The sequence below is a fragment of the Desmodus rotundus genome, chromosome 3 (assembly GCF_022682495.2).
Source record: "Desmodus rotundus isolate HL8 chromosome 3, HLdesRot8A.1, whole genome shotgun sequence".
NCBI classification, from domain to species: Eukaryota; Metazoa; Chordata; class Mammalia; order Chiroptera; family Phyllostomidae; genus Desmodus; species Desmodus rotundus.
The window spans coordinates 155,878,242-155,903,822 of NC_071389.1; the positions used below are offsets into that span (position 1 = coordinate 155,878,242).

The window sequence follows — 25,581 nt, forward strand, 5'->3', positions numbered from 1 at the left end:
CCCAAACCTCACTTTCCAGAAGCATCTGAGTCTCAGTCACGGCCTTGTCTCAATGTACATTAGAAGGCTGAGCCCCAGGCGAAGAGTCCTGCCCCTAGACACCCCCGGGCTGTTTTTCCATTCTCCATTGCTTTTGATCGATTCACATGCATATAGTGGAGGAAACTGGAGCTCTTGGAATGAGGTCAGATAAGAACATCTTACAAAAGAGCATATTTCTTCATAGTTTTACTTGAATCCCATGACTTGCCAGGATTCCAGGACGAGAAGTACCTAGATTGAGAAACAGATCGGGACTCTGCTGCAGAGTGAGTACTTTGGCCGCCAGAGCGATGGAATCTGTGATAAAATGAGGTCATTAGTGACAATTCAACAGAGAACCACTGCCGGCTGACTTGAAGCTCCTTGGTTTTAATTTTAAAGATTTTATTTGTTTATTTTTAGACAGAGGGGAAGGGAAGGAGAAAGAGAGGGAAAGCAACATCAGTGTGTGGTTGTCTCCTGTGCACCTCACACTGGGGACCTGGCCTGCCACCCAGGCATGTGCCCTGACTGGGAATCGAACCAGTGATCCTTTGGTCGCAGGTCGGCACTCAGTCCACTGAGCCACACCAGCCAGGGCAGCTCCTTGCTTTTATAACAAAATTCCAGTGATAGAGACCAGTTTGCAGTGTGGGCTGTCACTTCCTTTTGCATTCTTTTGCCCAGCACTAGGGCAGAGGACACCCAGCAGGCGAGCAATCAATTATGAATGAATAAACAATGCATTCATTTATGCCAGAGAGATTCTAGAGCTCTGGTAGAGAAGACAGCCAACCCTGGTATAACAACAAGACTATTTGTCTTAAAAATATGCTATTTTAACCTTTCCCCTCTTATTGCTCAAACCCTATTTTTTTCATTCTCTTTAAATCTTTGTCCTCTTATGTTACCTTCTTTCTCCCTTTAGGCTCTTATTGGTAGACAACAAACTCCTTGTTAGTGATATGACCAAAGTAGAGGATGTTCTTTTCTGGTTAGCAGACTCCAGAAAAAGTGGAGCACCTCTTCCTGCCACTACCGGGCTGCCTGTCGTCGGGCAAGTTGTTTCAACAATCTGGGCCTCCGACTTCTCACTCCTCAGCGAGGTTAGTCAGAGCAGTTTTATGAATCTCCTTGCAAAGCATGAATGGAAGATAAAAGGACAGTTGAAAATACTTTGTTGAAAGTTAAGAGCCCTAGATTTTATGTGCTGATTATTGTTCCCAATGTAACCAGAAAGGGCCACCTGTAATAATTAAGTGCAGTGAGAGCCTGTTTGAGTAAGGCTTCTTTCTCCAAGGTCCCGGGGCTCCCAGGGGTCCTGTATATATGTATGTGTCATCAGCAACTCCTTCTTAGAATGAGAGACAGAAAAACACATCCCTAAGAGAAAGAAACAGAGATGGGCAAAGGTGTGGTTCTGTTGATAGTTTAGGAAGGAACGCCTTCTTTCCAATGTAACTGGGGGTTACTGGTTGCTGGGAGGAAGAGTCGCTGTGTGGCCCCCATGACCTTCTGGGCAGGGTTGTGTGCTATGGCTGCACCCTTGTTGTGACTAGAGGAGAAGAAGCAACTGAGAAAGAAAAATTAAAGATACATGTGAAAGTGGGGGAAATGGATGATAATGACAACTGCTATCAAGTGTCTACCAAGTGCCAGGTGTTTTACAAAGCTCGGTGATATAGTTGTCTCTCATCTTCCCACAGCACTGTGAATCAAGTGTGATTATCCTTATTTTCCAGAACAGGACATAAGCTCAGAAAGGGTCCCTAACTTGCTCAGAGTCATTTACCTACTAAGTGGCAGAACAATGATTTGAGCCCCGATCAATTTTAATTCTTGAGCCTGTCATTTTTGTTTTTTATTTTCACTTGGATAGACTGAATCTTTCAACTTCTACAAAATATGGAGGCCACTACTAGTCTTTGAAAGAAAGAGGCAAGAAGGATGGAAGGATGGTAAGAAGTGTCCAAGTGCTGTTTCAGTGTCCTTGGGGAAGGACCTGTTGCATGTGTTTCCACCGCTGCATCCTTAGCACCTAGTAGTCCTCGCATAAAGTAGGTGTTCAAGAAATTGTTTTGAATGAATGAATGAGTAAATGAATGAAAAGAGTAAAATATCACAGAGACCTTTTGAGGGGCACAGAAGAGAACATGAGGAACTTTGGATGACTTCACCCTGTCTCTTCAATGTCTTGAGAAAATATATGAGGGTTTTAAGAAAGTAGATGAGATTCAGAATAGCCATTGGGGGAACAAGGTAGAGACATCAACAACAGATGAAGTCAAGAATGGCTGAGCAGTAAGGGCAGTGGTCCTGAAGTGTGCGTGAATTCTCGATTACTTCTGAGTAGCCCTCTCTTGGTGAGGAGGCTATAGAAAAGACTTGGGGTTTCTCTCCAATCTCAAATAATCTGTTTCAGTATCATTTAAAAATTAATTATTAATTAAAAAACCCTCCCATATACAAGGCATGTTATAAAATGATGATGTTGAGCCCTAGATGGTGTGGCTCAGTGGATTGAGCACCAGCCTGCGAACCAAAGGGTCGAAGGTTCGATTCCCAGTCAGGGCACATACCTGGGTTGTGGGCCAGGTCCCCAGTGAGGGGCATGTGAAAGGCAACCTCACACTGATGTTTCTCTCCCTCTCTTTCTCCCTCCCTTCCCCTCTCTAAAAATAAATAAATAAAATCTTTTAAAAAGTTGAGAGTTATGATTTCAGTTAAGTGGTTGAGGAAGCTAATAGTAGTAGGGCCAGAAGTCAAGTCAGTTATGCTTTAAATGCACATCTATCTATTTAAAATAATAACTATTGCTACATAGATTTTCCACTTCACCCATATATATGAATATATCTATATATGGTAGGGACTCTTTTTAAAAACATAAGCACAATACAATTATCACACTAAAAAAATAATTATTATTTTAATGGCATCAAGTACCCAATGTTCAAATTTCCCTGAATTTAATTTTTATAGGTTTTTGATCAAATCAGAATTCAAATATGATGCACATATATATTGCAATTAGTTTATATTTTCTAGCAAGAACACTTCGTAAGAGGGGATGTGCACTCCTATAAGAGAAAGTCTGGACATTTCTTTTTGAGAAGTTTGCACTCATCGAGGACCATGGCTTAGACTGATTATTTCACTGAGGGTTGCAAAATTGTTATATTTTAAGTCTACTAGTCACCCATTTATTAGTTGAATTCTCTTAAAAAGAGACTTCCTCTCATCTACAAGTTGTCTTGAGGTACAGTTTATACGCATAAGGCAGGATAAATGCATGATTCTTCCTGTATTTGCTGTTTTTAAAAGTAGTGGCGTGGTTCTTTGGCATCCTCCAGAGGTTACCAGTGAGGGTGTTCGTTGTGGCTGTTGTACGTGTTCGATTTTTGTGTTCTGAGTAGGTTCTGAAGCCAGACTGCCTGCAATCAGAACCCCAGTTTTGCCACATGACTTTGAGCTAAGCATTGAACCTTTCCGAGCCTCACTTTCCTCCTTTATAAATTGGGGATACTTAATGGTGTCTTAATGACAGGGTTATTTTTGAGGATTAAATCATATATATATATCAATCTCAATTAGAAAAATGTTTGGAACACAGTTAGCCCAGTATAAGTGTTCGCTATCATTAGTGTTGCTACTGTTGCTTTTAAGTGGCCTTGACTGGATGCTAGGCAGTAATATTGTTTGAAATGTCCCCAAGTGATTCCAGTGTGAAGCCAAGGGGGAGAGCCACGCGATTGCGTAGTATAAAGAGATACTGTTACAAAGTAGGGAGTGAAATGACTATCTCGGTATTTTAAAAAGATAGCCCAGAGATTGACTCCCTGCTGCTTCTACTCACTAATAGTGTGGGGTTTGTCCAACAAATTTCTTTTCTGTAAGCCTTAGTTTTTTCATTGGAAATAAGACTAATAATAGGCAGGGCTCACCAAGTGGCTGTGATGATCGATAATTCTGCAGACACCCGGTGCTAGGCAGTGCTCAATAAGTGTTCACCGTGGCATGTAAAACAATTGCGCCACAGGCCACAGTCCGCGTGCCCAGCTGACACTCCTCCTCTCCCAGCCAACGTGTCTCCCATCGCACCAGCTTGTCCTACCTTTTCGCCATTTCTCTATTCAAATCAAAAAGGCAAGCACCAGCAAGTTGAGAGCAACATATTCCATACAACCAGCTGCAATAGAAAGGCATCCGTGTTCAGTGCAGTGAATAGCTACGTAAACTTACACTCCAGAGGTTAACAGAACATTTTAAGTCAAATGATATTTTAAGAGGGAAACTTCAAATTGGCTAAGCACATAAATAAAGGCCAATTGAACAGACTCATGCTCAAGTCCAAATGGATTTTGTTATCTTATGTATACTTCCTGCCTTATCAGATTTTTCCTCTCCCTTCCTGTCGCACAGCACCAGTCCTTGGTTTCTGTTATCTACGCAGCATAAATTTGGGGCATTTCATTTGAGATGCTGTGTACTTTAAAAGGATGTATTTTGTTTTTCCAATATCCGAAGTCATCTTCCGTAAAGACAACAGACCAGATAGTCTTTAAGAGACAGATGCTAAGGGATGAATTATTGATCAAACCATAAACAGGTTGGAAGATGCAATGCATTTGCTAAATCAGTTCTTTTTTTTTTAATCTTTTCTAAACTTTGTATCCTCCTCCACTAGAGACATGTCAATAACAGAGAAAAAAATGCCATGTACACAGGTAGGACCAACAGAGACCATATTTTTTAAGGCAGTGCTTCCAAATATTTTCAATACTGAGATCCCCTTTTATGATTTCTCATCCGCATGGGCTTTGTGTTTTGAAAAACTGAATACCAAACTGCATCTATCAATATTTAATTATTTCCCCATTTTTTAATAAATCAAAGTCATTTATAAAACATCCAGTGTGAGTCCTCCAGTCTCATCTGGTGTGAGGCACCCTGGGTTACTACAGTGTATTGTTAGAATTCCAGCTAAAAGCAAGAAAATATTTGAGCTGACACCATTTTTAATCTGAACACACACTGTTTTCTCCCCTGGCGTGAAGAATGGGGACGACAGTCCTGACATTCAGGGCCCTTTAATCTTTGGTTCCAACCTGTCGTAAGCAGAACAGCCCCCAAAGATGTCTGTTCCCTGGAACCTGGAAATGTGCTAGGTTTTAGGACCAAGGAAAATGAAGGTTGCCAATGGAATTATGGTTGCTAATGATCTGACGTTGAGATGGGGGGATTATTCTGGATGATCCAAGTGGGCTCAATAGAATCACAAGGGTCCTTTAATGTGGAAGTGAGGGACAGAAGAGTCAGTATCACAGTGAGGTGGTATGATGGGGTGTGACAAAGACTCAACCGCCATTGTTGGCTTTGAAGATGGACAGGCCCGGGGGGCCAAGGAATGTAGGAACGTGAGCAGCTTTCAGCTAGAAAACACAAGAAAACAGATTCTCCTTCAAAGCCTCCAGAAAAGAACACAGCCCTGCCCACACCTCCATTTTCACCAGTGAGGCCAATTTCAGATTTCTTGCCTCCAGAGTGGTAAGATAACACATTTGTGTTGTCTTAAACCACCAGTGCTGGCAGTGTGTTACAGCAACCAAGAAAACTACCGCATTATCTTTTCCTGCAAAGTATTGATCTCTTTGCCCCTTATGAGCCCCGTGTTCTGGCCAAAGCGGCCTCCTCGTGTGCCTGGGCATGCTCCTCTACCTCCTTCTGGACCCTTGTTCATGCCCCTCCTGTGGGGACGTCATGCCACATCACGGGGGCAGAGGTAAATCCTATCCATCTTCCAGATGGCTCCTCTGCCACGGGCTGCGTCGTTCTTGCATCCGTCAGACGCACGCAGTCCCTTCCTCCTTCGGGCCCCTACAGTGCTGTCACTGTCTGTCCTGGCGCTTGCTGCATGGACTCCTGGAATCAAGTCGTCCGTGCACCTGTCGTATCTTCTCCACTGGATTTCAAGCTCCCTGATGACAAGGCTAGTGTTTGATTAATCTCTAAATCTTCTACAATGTCTAGCCTGATACACTTATATTCTATAAACTTAACATATAATAATCACAGTCCTTTATACCTGTGTATATATGTCTATGCAAATAACACCATAGAAGCACCGTATGCCCTCATAGGAATAGGAGAAAAAAGAAAACGAAGGTTTTTCACCAGCTGCCACAAAAATGTGAAGCGTCCCAGGCGCGCCTACTGTTTTCAGGACTAGCGGAAGCTCTTGCCCCTTCACAAAATGAGGGTGAAGAATGGCTGAGGGTGGGGGAGTTTTTATTCCCTGACTGAGGAGGTGCCTGTAAGAAACGGAGAGCTGTGCTGGACACACCTCAGTGTTCACACGAAGGGTCTGAGCGAGGAGAGCAGTGAGGGGTCCATGAACAGCAGCAGGGAGGTCTTGGGCCAACAGCCTCATTTTTCATTTTATTGGGGATCCAGCCACCACAGAAAAAGGCAAAACATTTTTTTCATGCAGCTATTGGTCAGTATCTTTCTTTCTAGAAAGAAATGAAGAATGAAATGAAACAAGCCATCACATCAAATGGCTGAGGGCACGCGTGGTCTGTCCATCTGCAAGACAAGGCTATCCTTCAAAAAACAAACAAACAAAAAGTATGTTTTGTCTCCAAGATAAGCAGGTACCTTGTGGCACCATAATTTCCAGCTCTGTGAAATAGAAAATTGTTGTTAATATTTTGCCTGTTACAGCAATTATTTTAGCTGTGTTCTAGCTTTTGCCTTTCTAAAAGAAACCTTAGTACTAGGACCACACATCCCTCCACAGGCTATTCAAATCCTGGTATGTTTTTAGTTCTTTTTCTCTGAGTCAGGAAATGATAGATAATAGATGCATTTTTAATTGGTGGTACTTTTTAAATATTTACTATATGCCAGACATTGTGCTAAGTGCTTTATAGATATTCTGCCATTTAAAACTAGTAATCCTGAGAGGTAGACGTAATTCTTTTCATTTTAAAGTCTAGGTGCCTGAGCTGTGAGTTTAGGATCTTGAACAAGCTCTCATCACCCATAAGGTGCCCACTTGAAGCTTCGTACTCAAGTGCATTTCATAAATAAGCTTACTATCTCATTTCCACTACACCTGTTGTCTCTTGACTGAATTATTCTCTTGAGAATAGACAAGAACCAAGGAGGCAGAGCCCCCTAATTTGGGTCTCCCCAGTAACATGTATAGCTAGACTATCTCAAACAATCACCTTTTTGAAGAGAGCTCTACCATCTTACGTAAATTTAATTTCGGAGTCCTCAGTTTTCTTATCTGCAAAATAAGGAAGTAGGGCCTGATTAGTGATTCTTAATCTTGGTTGCACATTAAAAATATTTGGAGCTTTTTATCACATCCATTTTAATAATAAAAAAGAAAAATATTTAGAGAGCTTTTAAATACACAGATACCCAGGTTTTTGCCCTACCATTTCTGATTTAATCATTTTTTAGTAGATCCTGTGTGTTTGTATTAAAAAAAAAAGCAAAAAACCTCCTGAGGTTACTACAACATACCACCAGTTAAGGATTAATGAACTTAATGATTGCTAAATTTTCTTCCAGCCAAAAATTCTAGGCTATTCTGATATGATGAACAGGTTAAATTTTTCAAAGGTTCTTTTTCCAAGGAGAAAAGGACATTGGCCTTGAGCAATATCCCTTACAACACTTGTTTTCACATTCTATTTACACAAGGAATTGGCCCACCCCACCCAATTCTGATCGCTTGTGTGCACCTGGGTGGGGCTACTCACTGCATTTTTATCAAACGTCTTAGGTGACTCTGATGGAAGTGGTCTCGCGAACATTGCACATCAGCTCAACACCTGTTTATAGTTCCCACAGTCCTCAGTGCTTGGCCCCGGGCCTGGGGCTGGTGCTCTGAATTGTTTGCTAAACGGCTGCACCCCGACCTGCCCGGACACTCCACTGCCCTGAGCCAGCTCCAGAGCTTCATGCCCCGTTCCCTTTGTTCTCTGATCTCTTTTCTAACTTATTCCAAACATTCACATTCTCTTTTTTCTCCTACTCCAACCACAATTATGGGCTTTGATAGTAAAATCACATTCAAACGGGGTTACTAATACCTTGATTATACGGTGGTAGTTAAAACAATAGAATGAACTTAGAACAAAACTTTTTTAAATTTAAATTTGTTTTAAAAATATTTTTATAGTGCTAAGTATGTGCCTGTCATAGTTGTAAGGGCTTTATGTCCATCCATGATAATTCTACGAGGTAGGTGCTATCATCCTCCTATTTTACATATTAAGACCCTGAAATCCACTCTGATTTGTAGCACTGATTTTACTTAATGTTTTGAAGAACACTATTTTTTTTTAGTAAAACACATAATGATACAGTTGAACCCAGAATTTCAGTTAATATTTTAACATGAGGCATGAAATTTACTTTTTAGGGTAGCCTGCTGTAGGCTGACCTGTGAGACAAATTCCATGTCTTCCACCATTTGAAGTATTTCAGTGGAAAATAATGGAGAATGTAGTATTAAGGAATTACTTTGTAAAGCATTCGTAAGTTAATTCATCCAAGTAGGAATTTCCTTGAATAATCTTATGAAAGATAGCTTATCTAAATTTTATCTCTCGCCCTGGCTGGTGTGGCTCAGTGGATTGTGTGCCAGCCTGCGAACCAAAGGGTTGCTGGTTCAATTCCCAGTCAGGGCATGTGCCTAGGTTTTGGGTCAGGTCCCCAGTAAGGGGCACGTGAGAGGCAACCACACACTGATGTTTCTCTCTCTTTTTCCCTCCTTTCTTCTCTGTCTAAAAATAAACAAATAAAAATCTTTAAAATCAATCAATCAATCAATTTTATCTCTAGCCAAGAAAATTTAATGTATTGCCTTATAAATATTTTTGTTAACAAATATTATTTGCCAATAAACTAATAAGAGACTAGTATATTATCTGCCAATTGACATACATATATAAACGCCTTCACTTTGATATGTAATCATTTATTTATTGACTAATTAGAAAAGATACATTCCTAAGAGATAACTTCACAAGCAAAGGAGTATTTTCCACTTTTAACATCCATTTAATAACTGCCTCTTTGGGTTGATTTTATAGAGTCTTGCCCAATCCTCGGAGTTTTCCTCCTTCCCATCTGCAAAACCAAGACCTCTCTCTGAAGGTTCGTCTCCTCCTGGCCCACATCCTTACTGCCAGCCTAGCTTTGAGCTTATTTCCCCATGTTGATATTGGGCTCTAGGGTTGTTTCAAAGACCTGGTTTCTACCTAGAATGACATTCAGGCGATCAGTGTCACACTTCTTTTCCTGTGCCCGGGTCCTTGTTTGCAGAGCCCCAGGTGACGGAGAGGAGGGCCCGAGACGCCAGTTGTGCCCACTGTCGTAACTCGCAGTGGCCAGGGGTTTCTGTAGGAAACATATCTTAGAGTAACCAAGTAGCTCCGACAGATGAAAACATCTCTTCTCCACAAAAGAATGTCGCCTAAAATATGTACAAACTTTCTGATTTTTACCAATTTTCATCAGAAAATTACCAATTTTCCACCCTCACTGAAATCACCGCTTCAGGAAAGAATCATCAATAGGTGCTAAAGCCATCAAGGGAGAGATCGATGAGGACCCGGAATCCTGACACCGGACACTTCCAGGGTGTAAGTGGGAAAACAGAAGTTTAAAATGCAGGCTTCCAACTGTCCCGCTTTACTAGGCCATCAGTCTTCGCATAGAACATGCGTGCCTACCTCCTGCTGTGGCACAACGCCTTGCACGTGAAATATTCGACCAAAAATGTTTAACTTACGACTAACCAAACCTTTGTATCTAACATTCACTTTATAGGAAATACAGGGGATACAGTAACAAGGTGAGGTGGCATGACGACAAGATAATTAGACAAACTCAGAAAGAGGAACGTTATACAGGACGCACCTTTTCAATGCGTCAATGTCATGAAAAAAAGGAGGGTGTGTTTTGAGTTCTCTTCCACATTAAAAAAGATTCAGAGACATAATAAGCAAAGTAATGTGTGATTCTTTAGTGGATCCCAATTTGAGTAGCTGTAGAAAACAGGTTTGGGCCTGAGTGTCTTAGTCTGGGCTGCCATAAGAAAGTACCATAAACTGAGTAGCTTATAAACAGTAGGTACGTTTCTCAGTTTTGGAGGCTGGACACTGAGAGCAGGGCGTCAGCATGATTGGACTCTGATGAGGACCCTCTTTTTTTAACTTCTTGTATCCTCAGGCAGGAGAAGCAACCTCTCTTGGGACTCTTCCAGGGATCTAATCCCATTCCTGAGGGCTCCACCCTCACGACCTCATCTATCCTAATTATCTCCCCAAAGCCCCACTTCCTAACACCATCACATTAGGGGGTGGAGTCTCAGCATATGAATTTGCAGTGAGGGGGGCCAGACACAAATACTCAGTCCAGGAGAGTGTCATCGCCAGATGACACCGGCAAGTTACGTTTTGTTAAATGTGACACTTATCTTGTGCTCCTGTAGGAAAATGTCCTTAGGTCCCACACACGAAATATTTAAGAATGAAATATTATGAATTTACTTCACTTCAGAAAAAAGGTAAAGAAAATGTGGCCAAGTTAAAAATGGTTATAAATTTCAGTGATGACCTCATGAATAGAATTACATGATTCTTTTTACATTTTTGTTTCTTTAGTGGTTTTCAAAGTGTGTCGCTTACTAGAGATGCAACTTGTTGGGCCCCACCCTGGACCTCCTGAATCAGAAGCCCTGGGGGGAGCAAACAGCAGTAGTGCTTTACGAAGCCACCGGGATATTCTGACACACTCTAGATCAAGTTTGAACACTGCTGCCTCAGGACATGGTGACGTCAGGGAAGAGTGGAGGGTAGGAAAAACCCTGTCTGGCAGTGACAGGTGACTACTGAGGTGAAATATAACACCAAAAATTAGCCTGTGCTATGTAGACATGGGGGAAGTGAAGTTAAGAAGCCAAGCTCAGTAAGCCAGGTGCCAGCTGGGTCTGAGGCAGCAATGAGCCTGAGGCAGGGCGCCAGTCCAGGGCCCAGACGGGCTGTCCCGGACCACATGGCCTAGCTCCATCTCCTCATTGGTAGAAGTGTCGGGCTCTGCCACTGCAGCACCTACCAGTGCCCTTGTTCTTTGAAAGACAGGCACTGTGATAGGGAATGATTCCTGCTCTCAACGACGCTGTGCAGCGTTGACACAGGGTGCTGTGCGGACGGCTGCCTGCTCATTCTCTGCTTCCCACTACCACACTCCACTGGGTGTGTCCTAGGGTCTTCTTTGCGGGGTACCAAACTCCATGTTCTGCTGCTGGACTGCACCTGCCCCGATACTGTCCCCACCTCAGAGGAAGGGGATAGTCAGTCCTGGTCCATGTCACCCCATTTTGGTTAACTAGCCAGTCTCAGGCTTGTCCCAGGCTTACCTCGTGAATATTAGCTCATATTTGGGCACAGATTGTAATGCTTCATTTTATTTTATTTTTTACAGTGTAAAATTTTTATATTTAGAATTTAGCTAGCTGGACTCAGTAGATGATCCCAATTTTGTTAGCAATGTCGAAAGCACCATAGTCGGGCACCGGGTGAACATGTGCCTTCTTGTCTCCCTCAGGTCTGATCAGTTGCTGACCTTTGCCACGTCAATGTCACAGAGCTTCTTCACAGCCTGATTGATCTGGTGCTTGCTGACCTTGACCTCTACAATGAACACAAGTGTATTGTTGTCTTCTATCTTCTTCATGGCTGACCTGGTGGTCAGGGGAACTTGACGATGGCATAGCAGTCAAGCTTGTTTCTCCTGGGACGCTCTTCAGAGGATATGTAGGCTGCCTTCAGAGCTGCGGTGTCTTGGGCCATCAGAAGTGGGTGACATATGGACCTTTGTGTGTGTGTGTGTGGCTATGGATACCTCTCAGCACTGCTTTCTTTGCCTTCAAAGCCTTTGCTTTGGCTTTGGGAGGGGCAGGGGCTTTCTTCTCTGCTTTGGACACCATCTTTATGAAAAGGCTATAATGCCCCATTTTTAAAAAGCTTCATATATAAAATGTCACTAACAAACTTTCTTTTATATTCACTTACCCCAACTATTTATTTTATCTGGCATTCCCTAGAACAATAGAATTTCCCGAAATGTAGTTTTAAAAGATGGTGCATGTAAAAATGGTCTGTGGTTAAATAAATCTGGGAAATGCTAGGTTAATCACATTTAATCAAGTTTATTTTACTCATGACTTTTTAGAGTCTCATCCATTATAACTCATGTGGGGCGATTACAGAATGAATCCTTTTGTAAGCATCCTTGCCCACAGAATACATGAGTAAAGATTATCGCTCTAGGCACACATTTTAGAAAATGAATCTTTAAAGATTAATGGGTAAAGTCTTGTGAAAAAAATATCTATAAATTAAGCATGCAGTGATAGAGGGCTTTCTTGAAGTTGTGGGAATGAGAATATTATTTCTCAAGTGTACAGATACAAACACACAATAGTTTAAAAACAATAGTAAATCCTCCCCGGCACGAGTCTTAATGATCTAAGTTTTCAAAATAACTCACCTTTGCAGAATCCACAAACATAAAACTGTCAGAGACAGGGCTGCTGCTGTGTACAACCCCAGAATGCAACGTGAATGTCGCCTCCGGAGTCACGCACTACTGGGGCCCAGAAAGCAAGAGCTCAGTGGCTGTCCAGGGAGAGGGCCCTGGTCCTGGTGCCCTGGCAAGATTATTACAGTGTTTAGGTTTCTGTCTTTGGTATGTAACATAGTTGACCTTACCATAGAATATTGTGAGACACATATGCTGCTTGGTTAGTATCAATTTAATCATGTATTTTACTTTTTTTTTCACCTTTTTCCAGAAAACTTGAGATAAGAGTCAAGTATAAAAAGCTGTGAGTGCTGTCATTTCTTGAAGCTGGAGAATAGGCCGTAGGAACCCTGCATGTTAAGTCTTAACAATACAGCACTGACTTCTCTCATAAATGTCAAATAATTCTGGCTCTTTTTACCGGACCATCGCTTGATTGCATCGCTAGTTTTCTTGAATTAAAGAGCAAGATGACAACAGCCAAAATGGGAGAAGAAGAAACCTTTAGGGTAGAAGATAAAGACCAGCATGTGCATGAAATGAAATGCAAGCAATCACTGAACCACTCAGCCTCTCACCCCCAGGGGGCTGGAAAGGCCCAGGGAGCATCAGCCACCCAGACGACTTATGTAAAGCAGGAAACGTGAAGAGCAGTGAGGAAAGTTCCAGTGGAATACGGCTGCACTACAGTGTGAATGTACTTCATTCCCACGAACTGTGCACTTAAAAAAAAAAATGGTTCAGATGTTAAATTCTATGTTATGTGTATTTTACCACAAGAAAAACTTTAAAAATAACACTGCAGAGGCAGGTAGGTAGCCTGATCATGTAGGACGGAGTAGGAAAATAGTAAGGATTGTGCTCTGGGTTATGGAATTTGGACTTTGGAGCTCCAGAACTCTAAGAGAATAAATATGTGCCATTTTAAGCCTCCAAGTTTGTAGTATTTGTTACAGAAGCCAGAGGAAATTAACACACCTGCTAAGGAAAAGACTGCCCCTTCCTGTGTCTACCTGCACTCCTACCCATGTGTGAGGAACAGGACTATGAAGTGACTGGTGCAATTTAATCCACAGCAGAGTGGATTCATCATTGATTCTCAACGTCTCGTCCTCAATCTAGTATATCTGAGATCTCCTTGGCCGCGGTTCAGCAGGTGTGATCACATTAAGGAGGAACAATACATACTAACTGAACTGACATGAGAGATACAAACCACAACACCCATTTATTTGTTTATTCACGGAAATAGAAACACTAAATGCATCAGTTTACTCAGATTAGCAGCTAAATGCAGATTTGTCTTGCTTGGGAAATGTAAAGTCACAATGAAGGCTGCTAGCTCGTCTTGAAGGCCGACCCACAGCCTGGAGCACTAATCTCCTCCCCGGATTAGACCAGGGGTCCCCAACCCTGTCCTGTTAGGAACCGACTGGAAGAAAAGCTCACCTGAGCTCCGCCTCCTGTCCCCCCAGCCCCCATCACTCCCCATCGCCTTCCACAAAACTGGTCCATGGTGCCAAAAAGGTCGGGGAGCGCTGGATTAGAACACTGAGATTTAGACTGGTCAGACGGTCCCCCTTCTCCTGGCTTTGCTGGGGTGTCTGGCAAATTCCAACTTGTCGTCACTACCTTTCTCAGAGTCCTCGAGGGTCATCATAATGCTGTTTTGGCAATATGCCTGCAGATGTGCCGTAAGGATCAAATATCCATTTAGGTATCTCCTTAGAGACTTGGGCTGTCTTCTCACCAGGAACAGTCACACACCACCGTATCCTTCACTCACTGAGTCATTCAAGAAACATCTGGTATTTACTAAGTGCCAGACATTGTACTAGGATTTGAGACACAAAGACAAGATAAAGGCCTTATTTTCCAGGAATCTTCTGAGTTTTGGTGATTAAAAGCTGCTGTGTTATTTCTTCTGTGGATAGCTGATTTCACCCATTTCCTGTGATTTCATTAACTCTATTTTTGCAGGATATTACTTCCTGACCCTCATCAAATTTAGGAATGGCCCAATTGAGGAACGATAAGCTAGTCAAATCAATTCAGTGAAAAAGCCTGTTATTCAGACAATACTATTTTGACTAGTTTATCTAAGTATTAACATTTCCCTAATCTAGTGTGACAAAGGGCCTAGCATTTAAACACTTCCTGATGTTCACATTCCTACAAAACAAAGTGGGGGGCTGGGGGACACTGCCATTTGTCAGAGTTGTATACTGGGTGGTCCCTTCCATCTCATAGTTTTATTTAATGGTGACTCATGTTGTCATTAAGAGCAACTATGTTCTTATTTTTGAAGTCCAAAATTCACAACTATTAAAAATATAAAGTCACAAGTATGCCATCTACTCTAGTTTACATACACAGTTCACCGCACATCTAACCACTAAGCTTCTGATTATTGAGCTGCAGGGTTTTTCCTGCCTGGGTTTTCATAGAACAACCATGTTTGGTAAACATTCTTTCTTGGTCTGATATTGCTGCAAGTTAGTTTTGTGGTTTGACGTTAATATAAACTAGAAACCAGTAAAAACTAGGAAAAGCCAGTAGAGGATTGATGTTCTGTGTGACCTGGAACAAGCCACTCACCTGTCCTGGCCTATTTCCTTGTTTGTAAATGGTAGTTCAATTTCATGTCTTTAGTTCCCCAAGTTCTCAAATACAATGATTTCTTTAGGAATCTCTGGAAAACATGATAACAGAAAGTTAATTTTTAAAAAATTTATCCAATCCATGTTATAGAAACCCACAGAATTATTTTAGACACATTCACTTTGAGTAGTTTACCAAGTAGATGCCGTGACTACTGATTTGTCCTTGCTCTTACGGAGCTAATTGGTTAATGGGAGGGAGAAGTACCATTAAATATAGCTACACACAAAACCCACAACTACTTTTTGTAAAACAACTTTTTAATTTCCATTTTCTGTTTACAAAAGGACAAAGAGAACAGGGAGTTGGAGGCAGAAATAATACCTGGTCAGCCCAGAGTGTGGAGGAAGAGGCCACAGCCAACAAGGTTGGGTCGGACTGCTCTCCCCTGCTGTTACTGGTAATAGCACAGAACAAAAGAAGTCCAAGTGTGGATCATCAGCTTATGTTAACAAGATCAGTCTATCAGGCAGAGTCAGATGATCTGTCAAGTCCAGGTCCGTGAAGAGGAGAAAGGCCCAAGTCTGCCTAATGAGGCCTTGGCTCGGGGTGGGCCCGGGCCTGTCTCCTATAAGATTTGGGCGGCTGTCGCCAGGGCGCATAGGGGCCACGAGGTACATTCTGGCGGAAACCCCTATGCACCACAGGGGCCAGCTGCTGATAATAGGGTGTGGGGACAGGGACCCTTGGAGGATGGGGATCAAACATAAATTCAGCTTCGAAGTCAAATCTTGTCTGGGTAGGTGGGGGGACATCTGAATGAAAATAGTTAAAGAAGAATTGACCTGACTGGAAAGGCTGGTCTGAGGTAAAATAGCCGTCTTGGGGACCTGGCATGAAGTGGGGACTTACTGTTGGGTGACAGGTAATGGCAAGAGGCTGTGGGGGCAGGGGTGGGGGCAGGGGTAGGTGGGGAGCTGGGAGAGGGAGCAGGGGGCCCTGCCTGGGAGAAAATGATGGGGACAGGGGTAAGGCCTGCTGTTTCCTGCTGGTCTGGGACTGTCTCTCAATCCCCCGTCCAGGTCCCTTTCTGATACACTGGTTCACAGGTTGGCGGTAGGGCAGCTCCACACCCCAGGCATCAGCCACATGGGCCAACAGCAGGTGGGAGAGGTGTCGGTGTGCCAGTTGGTTCCAATGTACCCCGTCTCCCTGCCGGTGCCCTTCTGCATGGCGAAAGTGGAAGTGCAAGTCCAACACATCGAAATTGTGCTTCTGCGCCTCAACAAAGCTGTAGAAGTTGGCTTCGATCACCTTTTTTTTCAGACCCAAGGCCAAGGATGACTGCTTCCTCGGGAGGAAGCCCCCTGTGATCTTCTCGCCCACGGGCATGGCTGTGTTCCACACCAGGAGGCATGACTCTGGCAGCACCTGGTCCAAGTGCCCGAACAGGTTCTCCAGGTTCTTCCGGTAGCTGCTAAAGGAGTCCTTCCCATACCTGGAGATGTCCCAGAGACAGGAGTTAATGATGACCACGTCCGGGGAGTGCTCATAGGACTGCAGCTCTTTCAAGATGTCCTGGACATAGCCGCTGTACACACGAGTAAGGAAGTAGAAGCGCACCAGGTGGTGGTTGGTGCAGAACTCGCGGACTTCACGGTAGTTGGTGCCGTTGTGCAAGGCAGCCTTCTGGCCTCCGTTCACCAGCTTGTCCTGTTCGAAGCTCAGCTCCCCCTTGACCTTGAGCTGCCTGTAAGTGAGCAGGCAATCCTTCTGCAGCAGGAGCACCAGGTCCTTGTACACAGACCTCTGGACAGAGTCTCCCAGGATGACGACAAACTTGTTGTGGAGCAGCTGCTGCACTTCGACGGACCGCAGGTGGGCCATAGTGGCCTAGATCCTTCCTTTGCACGTGGGTGGGTCTGCAGATAGCTAGGACAGAAGGAAAGAGCAGCTGGGAGGAATGAGAAGCCTGGGCAGGCAGGCCCTCTGTGTGGTTAAGACTCAGGACCAGGGATGAAGTTTTGGCCTGGGAAACCCTCAGGGCAGAACTCCATCACCTTAAGGCTGAGTGAGAGGAGAGAGAGCAAGAAGGGAGCCTAGAGTCGGGAGCCTAGAGTCAGAAGCCCTGCTTGGCCTGGCCTTAACTTGGGCTGGGACTTGACCTCTGAACTGCCTGTGGCTGCTCTTGGAGGCCCAGGTTCCACCTAGCCAGGAGGGGCCAACCCAGCCTGCCCTTCTCCCCCCCGCCCCCACCCCGCTACTGGTGCAAAGGGCTACTGGGAAGGCTGCCCAGATGTCTGACAACTGGAGAATGGTTAGGTTAACTTTGCAGCTGTTTAACAAGGAGGAGTGTGAGTAAGCAAAATCATGGAGAATGTCTGTAATATGTTAAAATGAGGAAGTAACAGAACACGTGTGTGCCCCGTATTGCTAAAACTACATGAAATAAATACGCATAGATAACACTGAAAGAAAACATGCAGAAACTGAGTTTTTATTAGTAGGAGAATGGATGAATCACTTTCCCCTTTTTTGGTAAATATATTTTATATAATCTTATATTACTTTTAAAAATATAAGAAGAATTCAAATGGAAAGCAACATAAAGTAAGAGTACCTGTACCAATAGGTCTTATACAAAAGAAATAACCTTGGGCCTGGCTGGTGTAGCTCGGTGGATTGAGTGCCAGCCTTCGAACCAAAGGGTCACTGGTTCGATTCCCAGTTAGGGCACATGCCTGGGTTGTGGGCCAGGACCCCAGTGGGGGACGTGCAAGAGGCAACCACACATTAATGTCTCTCTGCTTCTCTTTCTCCTTCCTTTTCCCTTTCTAAAAATAAATAAATAAAATCATTAAAAAGAGAGAGAAATAACATTGGAAATAATTCACATGTGTTTCTGCTATAACACTCTTTGCTTTCCATTTGAAGATCAGAACATGCCGCCCCCAAGTATGCCCCTTCAGCAGAAGGATGATTTTGAGCTGAAGGCAACTAAGAATCAACAGATGCAGGGAGAGTTCTCTGCACTCCCCTCATCTGCCTAAAAGCAGTGTATAAATTCCCCTCTGAGGAAAGGGCCCTGCCCCCAACCAAAGAGGAGTCAAGGAAGAAGGCAGGGAGGGGTTAACACCAAGATGAGTTTTCCTGTGGAGACCTTACCAAAGTAGCCTGCATTTTCCATCAGTTTCCCCATATAGTTGCTAGTCACTTGCCCATAATTTCTCATCCCCTGAAGCCCAAACCCTTCTTCCTTTGTTAAAATGGCACATAAACTCCTGAATGTTTCTGAGTTTCATTTCTTCTCTATGAACTGTAGTGCACTTAAATATTAATAAAAATCATGGGTCTTTTCTCCGGCTAACCTGTCTCTTCACAGGGTCCCAGAAACAGAACTTAAGAGGCAGAGGAAAAGTTTTTCCTCCCCAGCATATTGAATAAAATGTTGAGTTGTGAAACTCATCTTCAAAACTTCAGATGAAGTTTATTTCAAGGTGCCAGGTACAACTGTGGGTACTGACGAATACAGGGTAGAAGGACACTTCAATACTACTAGCGAGTCTCAGACGAGGAGGAAGACGGCATCCACTGCACGTACTTACAGGGAAGCCGTTGAATTCCACTGCGGCTTGACTTCTGCAGGCTTTTATTGATTAACAAACATTTGAATAGGTGTGTGTGGAGAACTATTATTAAATGACACATTCAGCTTTTAAAATCTATGCTATTTGTGGTTTTAAATGGGTACAAATACAAAAGTAAAACCACGAAAATGGATAGAATATGAGTTGCCTTAAGACAACAGAAAATATTGCCTTAATTTTCCCCCAAAGAACCTCTATTTAAAAATTAAAAATATGCAGCACCCTGACTGGTGTGGCTCAGTTGGTTGGGAGTCATCCTGCAAACTTAAAGATCTAAGGTTCGATTCCCAGTCAGGACACAAATCTTAAAAAACAAACAAACAAAAACACCTTAGGATTTAGCTTACTGTGGTGCAACAAAATAAAACTTAATTAAAGTAAACTCCAAATCCCATTTGTTTACAATCATTTATTTATCCAACTCACACTAACTCCTACTAAATGCACCACATCGAGAGTATAAAAATGAGTCAAACTTGGTCTTTTCCTTCACGAGCAGATTAGAAACATTCATTGATAACTGTAACACCAAGTGAGAGGGCTAAGTGCCATGAAAACAGGTGTCTTTGTGAAAAGTATTTCTACACCCGACCCAAGTCTCCAAAGTGCAAAGTGCTGGAGAAGTCCTCCTCCCAGTGTTTCCAGCGCTCCCAACTACCCCGCTCTGAGCGCCCTCCTTGGGCTGGCACCCTGGTCACAGGCTGTGCCTGGTCCTCCAGGGCACTGGGCGTCCACAACTGCTGCTGCCAGTGTTCCCTCCCCGAGGCTGGCTGACCTGATAACATACTGCTGTCTCTTTCTGTGTTATTTTTTTAAAAGATTTTATGTATTTATTTTTAGAGAAAGGGGAAGGGAAGGAGAAAGAGAACGAGAGAAATATTAATGTGTGATTGCCTCTTGCATGTCCCCCACTGGGGACCTGGCCCGCCACCCACGCATGTGCCCTGACTGGGAATCAAACCAGAGACCTTTTGGTTGGCAGAACGACGCCCAACCCACTGCGCACGCCAGTCAGGGCTCCTTCAGGGCTATTGTGCTTAAATGGTCTAATGGATTCTTTCTCGGGATGTGAAGAACCTTAGACTTGGGCTCAACAGATGAGTCCAAATGCGGTGGGAAACGGAGGCACCTCAGTATACTACTGGTGAAGATCACTGTTCTTGAAGCCACTATGCAGGTTTCAATCCCAGCTCTTCCATGTGCTAACTCTTCATCCTCGGGCAAGGTTCTTAGCCTTTCTCTGACTTAAGTTTCTTCATCTGTGGAATGGGACTTATAGCGCCCACTTCATAAATTTGATGTGGGGATTAACCATAACGTTTAGAACAATGCTGACAAGTGGCAAGCACGGATGAGAGCTACTGTTATGACTGAGCAAGTTTCGGAACACCAGGTTAACCACCTGCAAAAAGGAGACTACAGTATTTCTGCTGCCTGTCTAGCGGGGTTCTGCGAAGATCAAATGAAATGATGGAAGTGAAAGATTTTGAATAAAACAAAATTACTGTCTATTGAATGACTACTGGATGCTAGGTGCTTTACAAATGTTATACTATATATAGGCCAATTTTTATTATTCGCCTTGTCTAGGGAAGAATATTGATTGATGGAGCTAAGACTTAAAACCCCTGACTCAAATCTGTCTCTGTAGAAACCTCCTTTAGACCAGAACCCCCTGCAGGCTAGTCTGAATCCTACAGCGTGGCTCAGGTCTGGGCATGAGACAGGATGAGGGTCTTCCGGGGTGCCTCCAGGTTCAGGCAGGCGACCACTTGTCAATGTGTACTCGGGTGTGTGTGGGGGGGGGTTAGTAAGGGTGGAAGTGGGGGTGTGTGTAAATAAAGAGTATACCTTTTTCATCCCATTCCATAAACTCAAGCGAGAGACATGCAAAAATGTAAAAATCTGGATTTTAGAATAACCAAAACAAAATTTGAAAGACTCCTGGGCAGCCCTGTATCCTGACCAGACCACAGCCCACCCAGATGCTGCTCCTCAGAGTCCAAATCAGGCAAAAACGTCCATCTAAGAATTTATTGTTTGCAGTGGAACACGTGGGTAGGACTGTGGAAAAGAAGGGGAAATAACCGAGAAGAAGCACTCTAGTTAGGAAGTTCGTGAAATTCTTGATGGAGAATGGCCACAACTGTAACAAGATTAACAAGTCAGACCTCAGGGCTATTGTGGGAAAGAATCCTTCAAGCTAAGATGTCAAACATTAAAAACAAAACCAACTTAAAAAAAAGGAGGGGGGATTGTGAGTAGAGAATAATTTGGAGAGCTAAATCTTAAATCTTCTCTCATCTTAAAAAAAAACTGTCAGTTACTTCTAAATGTTTTCAAAGCTCTTTTCAATTAAAAAAACTGAAGCAAAATAGGGATTTGAAAACAAGTCAGTGGTCTTTTTAGCCTACACCTCTTTCCTTGCTTCAAATTTGCTAAACTCACTTATTCGTTTGGTAGCTACTTTATAGATAGAGTGCCTCATTGGTTCGTTTGTTCTTTCATTTATACATTCTTTCAATGAGGATCACCAAGAATCAGATACTGTGCAAGGTGGAAGGAGTAGGTATAAATATGCAGTCTCTTCTCTCAAGAAAACGGGTAATGGAGCCCTGGCTGGTGTAGCTCAGTGGATTAAGCATAGGCTGTGAACCAAAGGGGTTGCCAGTTCAATTCCCAGTCCAGGCACATGCCTGGGTTGCCGGCCAGGTCCTCCAGTACTGGGCATGTGAGAGACAACCACATTTCTTTCCCCCTCTTCCCCTCTCTCTAAAAATGAACACACAAAATCTTTTTTTTAAAAAGAGAGGGGTATGGAAAAGGACACACGAAACATCAAAGAAGGAGCTGGCAGCTGGAACTGCTGTATGTAAATGGAGCACCCGGGCCGTAGGAAAGGTCACGGGGAGAGAGCAGGCACACGGGAAGATCACTGCAATCTGGGATTCCATCATCGAGTGAAAACCAGTGTTTACAGAGTCTCATGATCCCTCAAGTCATAATTATAGGTAGTACCGTGTTTTTTTGTTTTCAAAGTAAAATTTGGCTTTTGGATAAAGCTCTGGCAGAAATATGCATTAATAATCGCTGCTGCTATAATAAATTACTTTCAAGCATCTTGCTTAGATTACTGTTAGGGGATAATTAATTTTTTAATAGTTTCATAAGCCATGACTTATAAATCATTGAGTACTGCTTTATAACTATCACAAAACAAACACATAGCATTTGTTTTCCATAAATCAATGTGTTGTAGTAATTAGGCTAATTTTTTCTTTTCTTATTGATGTTTAGTTACAGGAAGAGTGACACATTTAATAGGGCAGTAGCTCCAGAGGCCCTGCAGAGAGGTCTTAAATCACAGAGGTAATCACTTAACAATTAGGATGTTGTTTCAATTGATTAGTTGTAGGAAATGCTTGTAACTCATTTAAAAGTTTCTTGCATATGACTAACCACCTTAATGCAACATTATATTGGGAATATAAATAGTTCATCTCCTTCAAACTGCATTTTTTGCGATCAAGTCAATGTTTTGAACTTTCCAAGATCCCTTTAAATTCTGTGAAATAGATGGTACAAATAAGAATACAATTATTTTTCATGAACTTAACAACTTAGTTATGTGTTGGCATTGCTTAGTTTCCTAAGTGGAATTTAAACTTGTCAAAAATTAAATTGCATGTCACATATAGTTTTGGGGGCAAAAAAAAAAAGCAAACAATTCTTAACTCCTTTTTGGGAAAGCTTAACGAAGGGCCTGTGGATTGGGGGTTGATTTGGGATGAGTCAGTGAATATCCACTCCTCTACGTAGCTTGAAAATGGGGGCTGTTCAGGCCTACTATTTTAAAAAGTGGTTTTAGGAACAAATTTTTAAAAACACACAAAAGTACTGTGAGATACTATGTTAAATAATGCAACAGAAAAACTAAAAGCCATTGGAAAGACTGATTCCAAACCCCTGCCCTCAATAATCTCACCTCTAAAATAGGCCTCAGTTCTGCAGCCCAGTTTTTCAGTAAAAATTCAGTAAAAATTTAGAGAACACCTTTGTCTACCTGCGGCGGGGGGGGGGGGGGGGGGGGGGGGCGGTGACAGCTGTCGCTGTGCACATCTGACTCACACCTCAACAGGCATCATGGTTCCTCCACCCCATCCCTCAGTCTCCGGACCCCACCCTACCATAGGGCCCACATTTCTAACTTGGCGGTTCAGTTAGTTCTAAACATAATCTAAACTCTCCCGTATCAGTGACATTAATGGAAAACTGAAACCGCAGCAGTGATCTTCAAGTTTTTCCTGTGGAGGCAGGAATCTCTGAGGACCTATTCAATCTGTGTCTGTTCCACCTCTATCAGGCTGCAATCTTAAATTTGTGACTCTTTTGCAATAAAAAAAATCAACAGAGGAATTTCACACACTTTGAGAGTCTAAAAATTCCCAAGTTTAAAAATCTTTACAGCAGTATATTTTCCCCACAATAATAGTCTAATATAAAAATTTCAGTTGGTTAGAGCATGGTCCCGATACCCCAAGGTTGTGGGTTCTATTTCCTGCCAGGGCACATACAAGAATCAACCAACGAATATATGAATAAGTAGAACAACAAATTGATGTTTTTCTCGCTCTCTTTTTTTCCCTTCCTCTCTCTCTCTCTAAAATCAATAAATAAAAATTTAAAATTTTTTTCAGTGGACTGTAGAAATGCGGGAGACATTCTTTATAAATAAAGTTGGGTTCGTAATGCCTAGTATGTAAGTAACTTCTATAAAAGCAAAAGATAAACTATGCAGCCTTTAACTGAGTAGCCCTACTTTAAAAGGAAAAAAAAAAAACAAAGCCTTTTTAACAGAAGAATTTCTTAAAGTGAAAAATCAGTTCACATAAACAACATGACTGGCTGTGACAATCCTCCACATTACGGTCTCAAACCATTCACTAAAGTACATTTGTTAACCTCCTTCCTATTCCTCTCTGACAAGAATGAAAGACATTGGAAGGCAGGGGCCTGGCTTTCACTTCCAGGAAACTCTGAAGTCAGACTTGAACTCTGGCCCTGAACAGCTGCGTGCTCTTGGGTTAGCTGCCCAACATTCGGAGCCAGTTTTCGTTGGCATCAAACAGAGGTCTCATCACCGACCTCACTGAGGAACAGTGAAGATAAAAAGGGATCACGTCAAAATCTATCAGGCGCTTAGTACAGGGCCTGCCATGCATGAGGCACCTTTAAACCTCCGCCACTGCAACCGCTCCCTGCTGGGACTCTTAGGCAAAACCGGAGTCTACGGACAGCGAGCACCTCACTTAGTCCCCTCCCTCAAACCTTCAAACCCACAGACCCCCTTTCCTCCCTCCCACGGGGGCAGAGCTGTACCTCCTCAGACGTGAAGGTAGTCCTCAGCTCGAAGGTAGTCCTCAGCTCAGGTAGCTCGTCCTCTGGTGCCTCAGACTCTTTGCTCCAGGAGGTCCCTGCGGCGAGGGGGTAATTATGCATTCCACTTTTTCTTCAGTCTCCTCAGGCTGGCTCCTTGCGTAAGCATTAAGTACATTCTAGTTTCTTTCTTCGAGAAAAAAGGAAACTTCTTGGACTCCACCTCCAGGACAGTCCTATCTTTTGCCTTCCCTTCAAGGCCACTTCTTAAAAAAGAGTTGTTTGCACTGGCTGTGTCTGGGTCCTCACCTCCTACTTACTCTCCTTTCTTTTTTTTATACTTTTATTTGGCTTCCAGCTCCATCAAACTGGAGAAATGTTTGTCAGTAAATCATCAATGACTTCCTTGTTGCTCTTTTCAATGGCCATTTCTAGGTCCTGGTTGAATCCGTAGCATTCCCAGCTCTGGGGGCTGGAACACCAGTGGTCACTCCCCTCGGAAAAACTACTGGAGAGTCTGACACCCACCTCTCCTCTCTCACCTTCCCCGTATCCTTTGTGCGTTTCTCTTGCTCCAGCAATTCCCCAAATGTCGGTCTTTCTCAGGGCCCACTAATCGACTCCTTTCTTCTTTTCTTCAACATTCCTTCCCTCGGTAAATTCACCCACTCTCCCAGCATCTGTCAATAAGCTGGTCACAAATCCCTGTTTGCCCCGAACTCTTCTGGTTTACCCTTGTTTTCCCAGCATAAGTCATAGCTCCCTTCCCCCACCCCAAAATCCCAGTTTGGATGCAAATAAATTATATGGTCCCCTTATCAATTACCATTTGTATGCAGATGACTCTGAATTGAGGCACTAAAGCACAGTGGCTGAGAGGGTGGGCCCTGGGGCCAGCCCCCTGGGTTTATATCCTGCTCCTCTATTCACTAGCCCCTGAGACCCTGGTCAGGTTAAGTAATCCCTCCACACTTCAGGTTCCTCATCAAAAAATTAGGAACTACACTACGGGTTTATCAAGAAGTGAGGGTTAAATCAGCAGAGGCTTGCCACATTTTCAAGTGCTCAATAAGTCTAGCTAGCCCGAACTTGTCTCCTGAGTTCCAGGCGTATTCAGATTAAGTACAATAAAGTTCCAAGGCAGTAGGGAGGGTAAGGGCAAGGAGTAATCCAGTCTGCACAGGCCTCTTATCACTTCTAAATTCTCTAGATGCCCATTTGTCCTCCCAACAAACTGTGGCTGAATTCCTCAGATAATTCTCTTGTGACCTTTGAACACTCATCCTACAGGAAAGTGTTGATCCTCAGTGGGAATGAAGGCAGCGTT

The 25,581-nt window shown here is 43.2% G+C and overlaps 1 protein-coding gene across 19 annotated transcripts in view; it reads right to left on the bottom strand.

Annotated features, from left to right (window-relative positions):
- Positions 1-8,768: 8,768 nt before the first annotated feature.
- PCED1B (PC-esterase domain containing 1B) overlaps positions 8,769-25,581 on the bottom strand; it is a 130,332-nt gene continuing 113,519 nt past the window's right edge. For 7 of the 19 annotated variants that reach the window (XM_045184399.2, XM_071221046.1, XM_071221047.1 and 4 more), the window contains 2 exons: positions 24,258-24,444; positions 15,406-17,163 (listed from right to left, as the gene is read on the bottom strand). In XM_045184399.2, the coding sequence (XP_045040334.1) occupies positions 15,820-17,118 (1,299 nt within the window). In that variant the 5' untranslated portion in view covers positions 17,119-17,163; positions 24,258-24,444 and the 3' untranslated portion in view covers positions 15,406-15,819. Of the gene's footprint in view, positions 9,442-13,828; positions 14,465-15,228; positions 15,323-15,405; positions 17,164-24,257; positions 24,445-25,581 lie in introns of those variants that run through there. The other 12 variants (XM_045184405.2, XM_045184409.3, XM_045184404.3 and 9 more) reach the window with 6 other exon arrangements.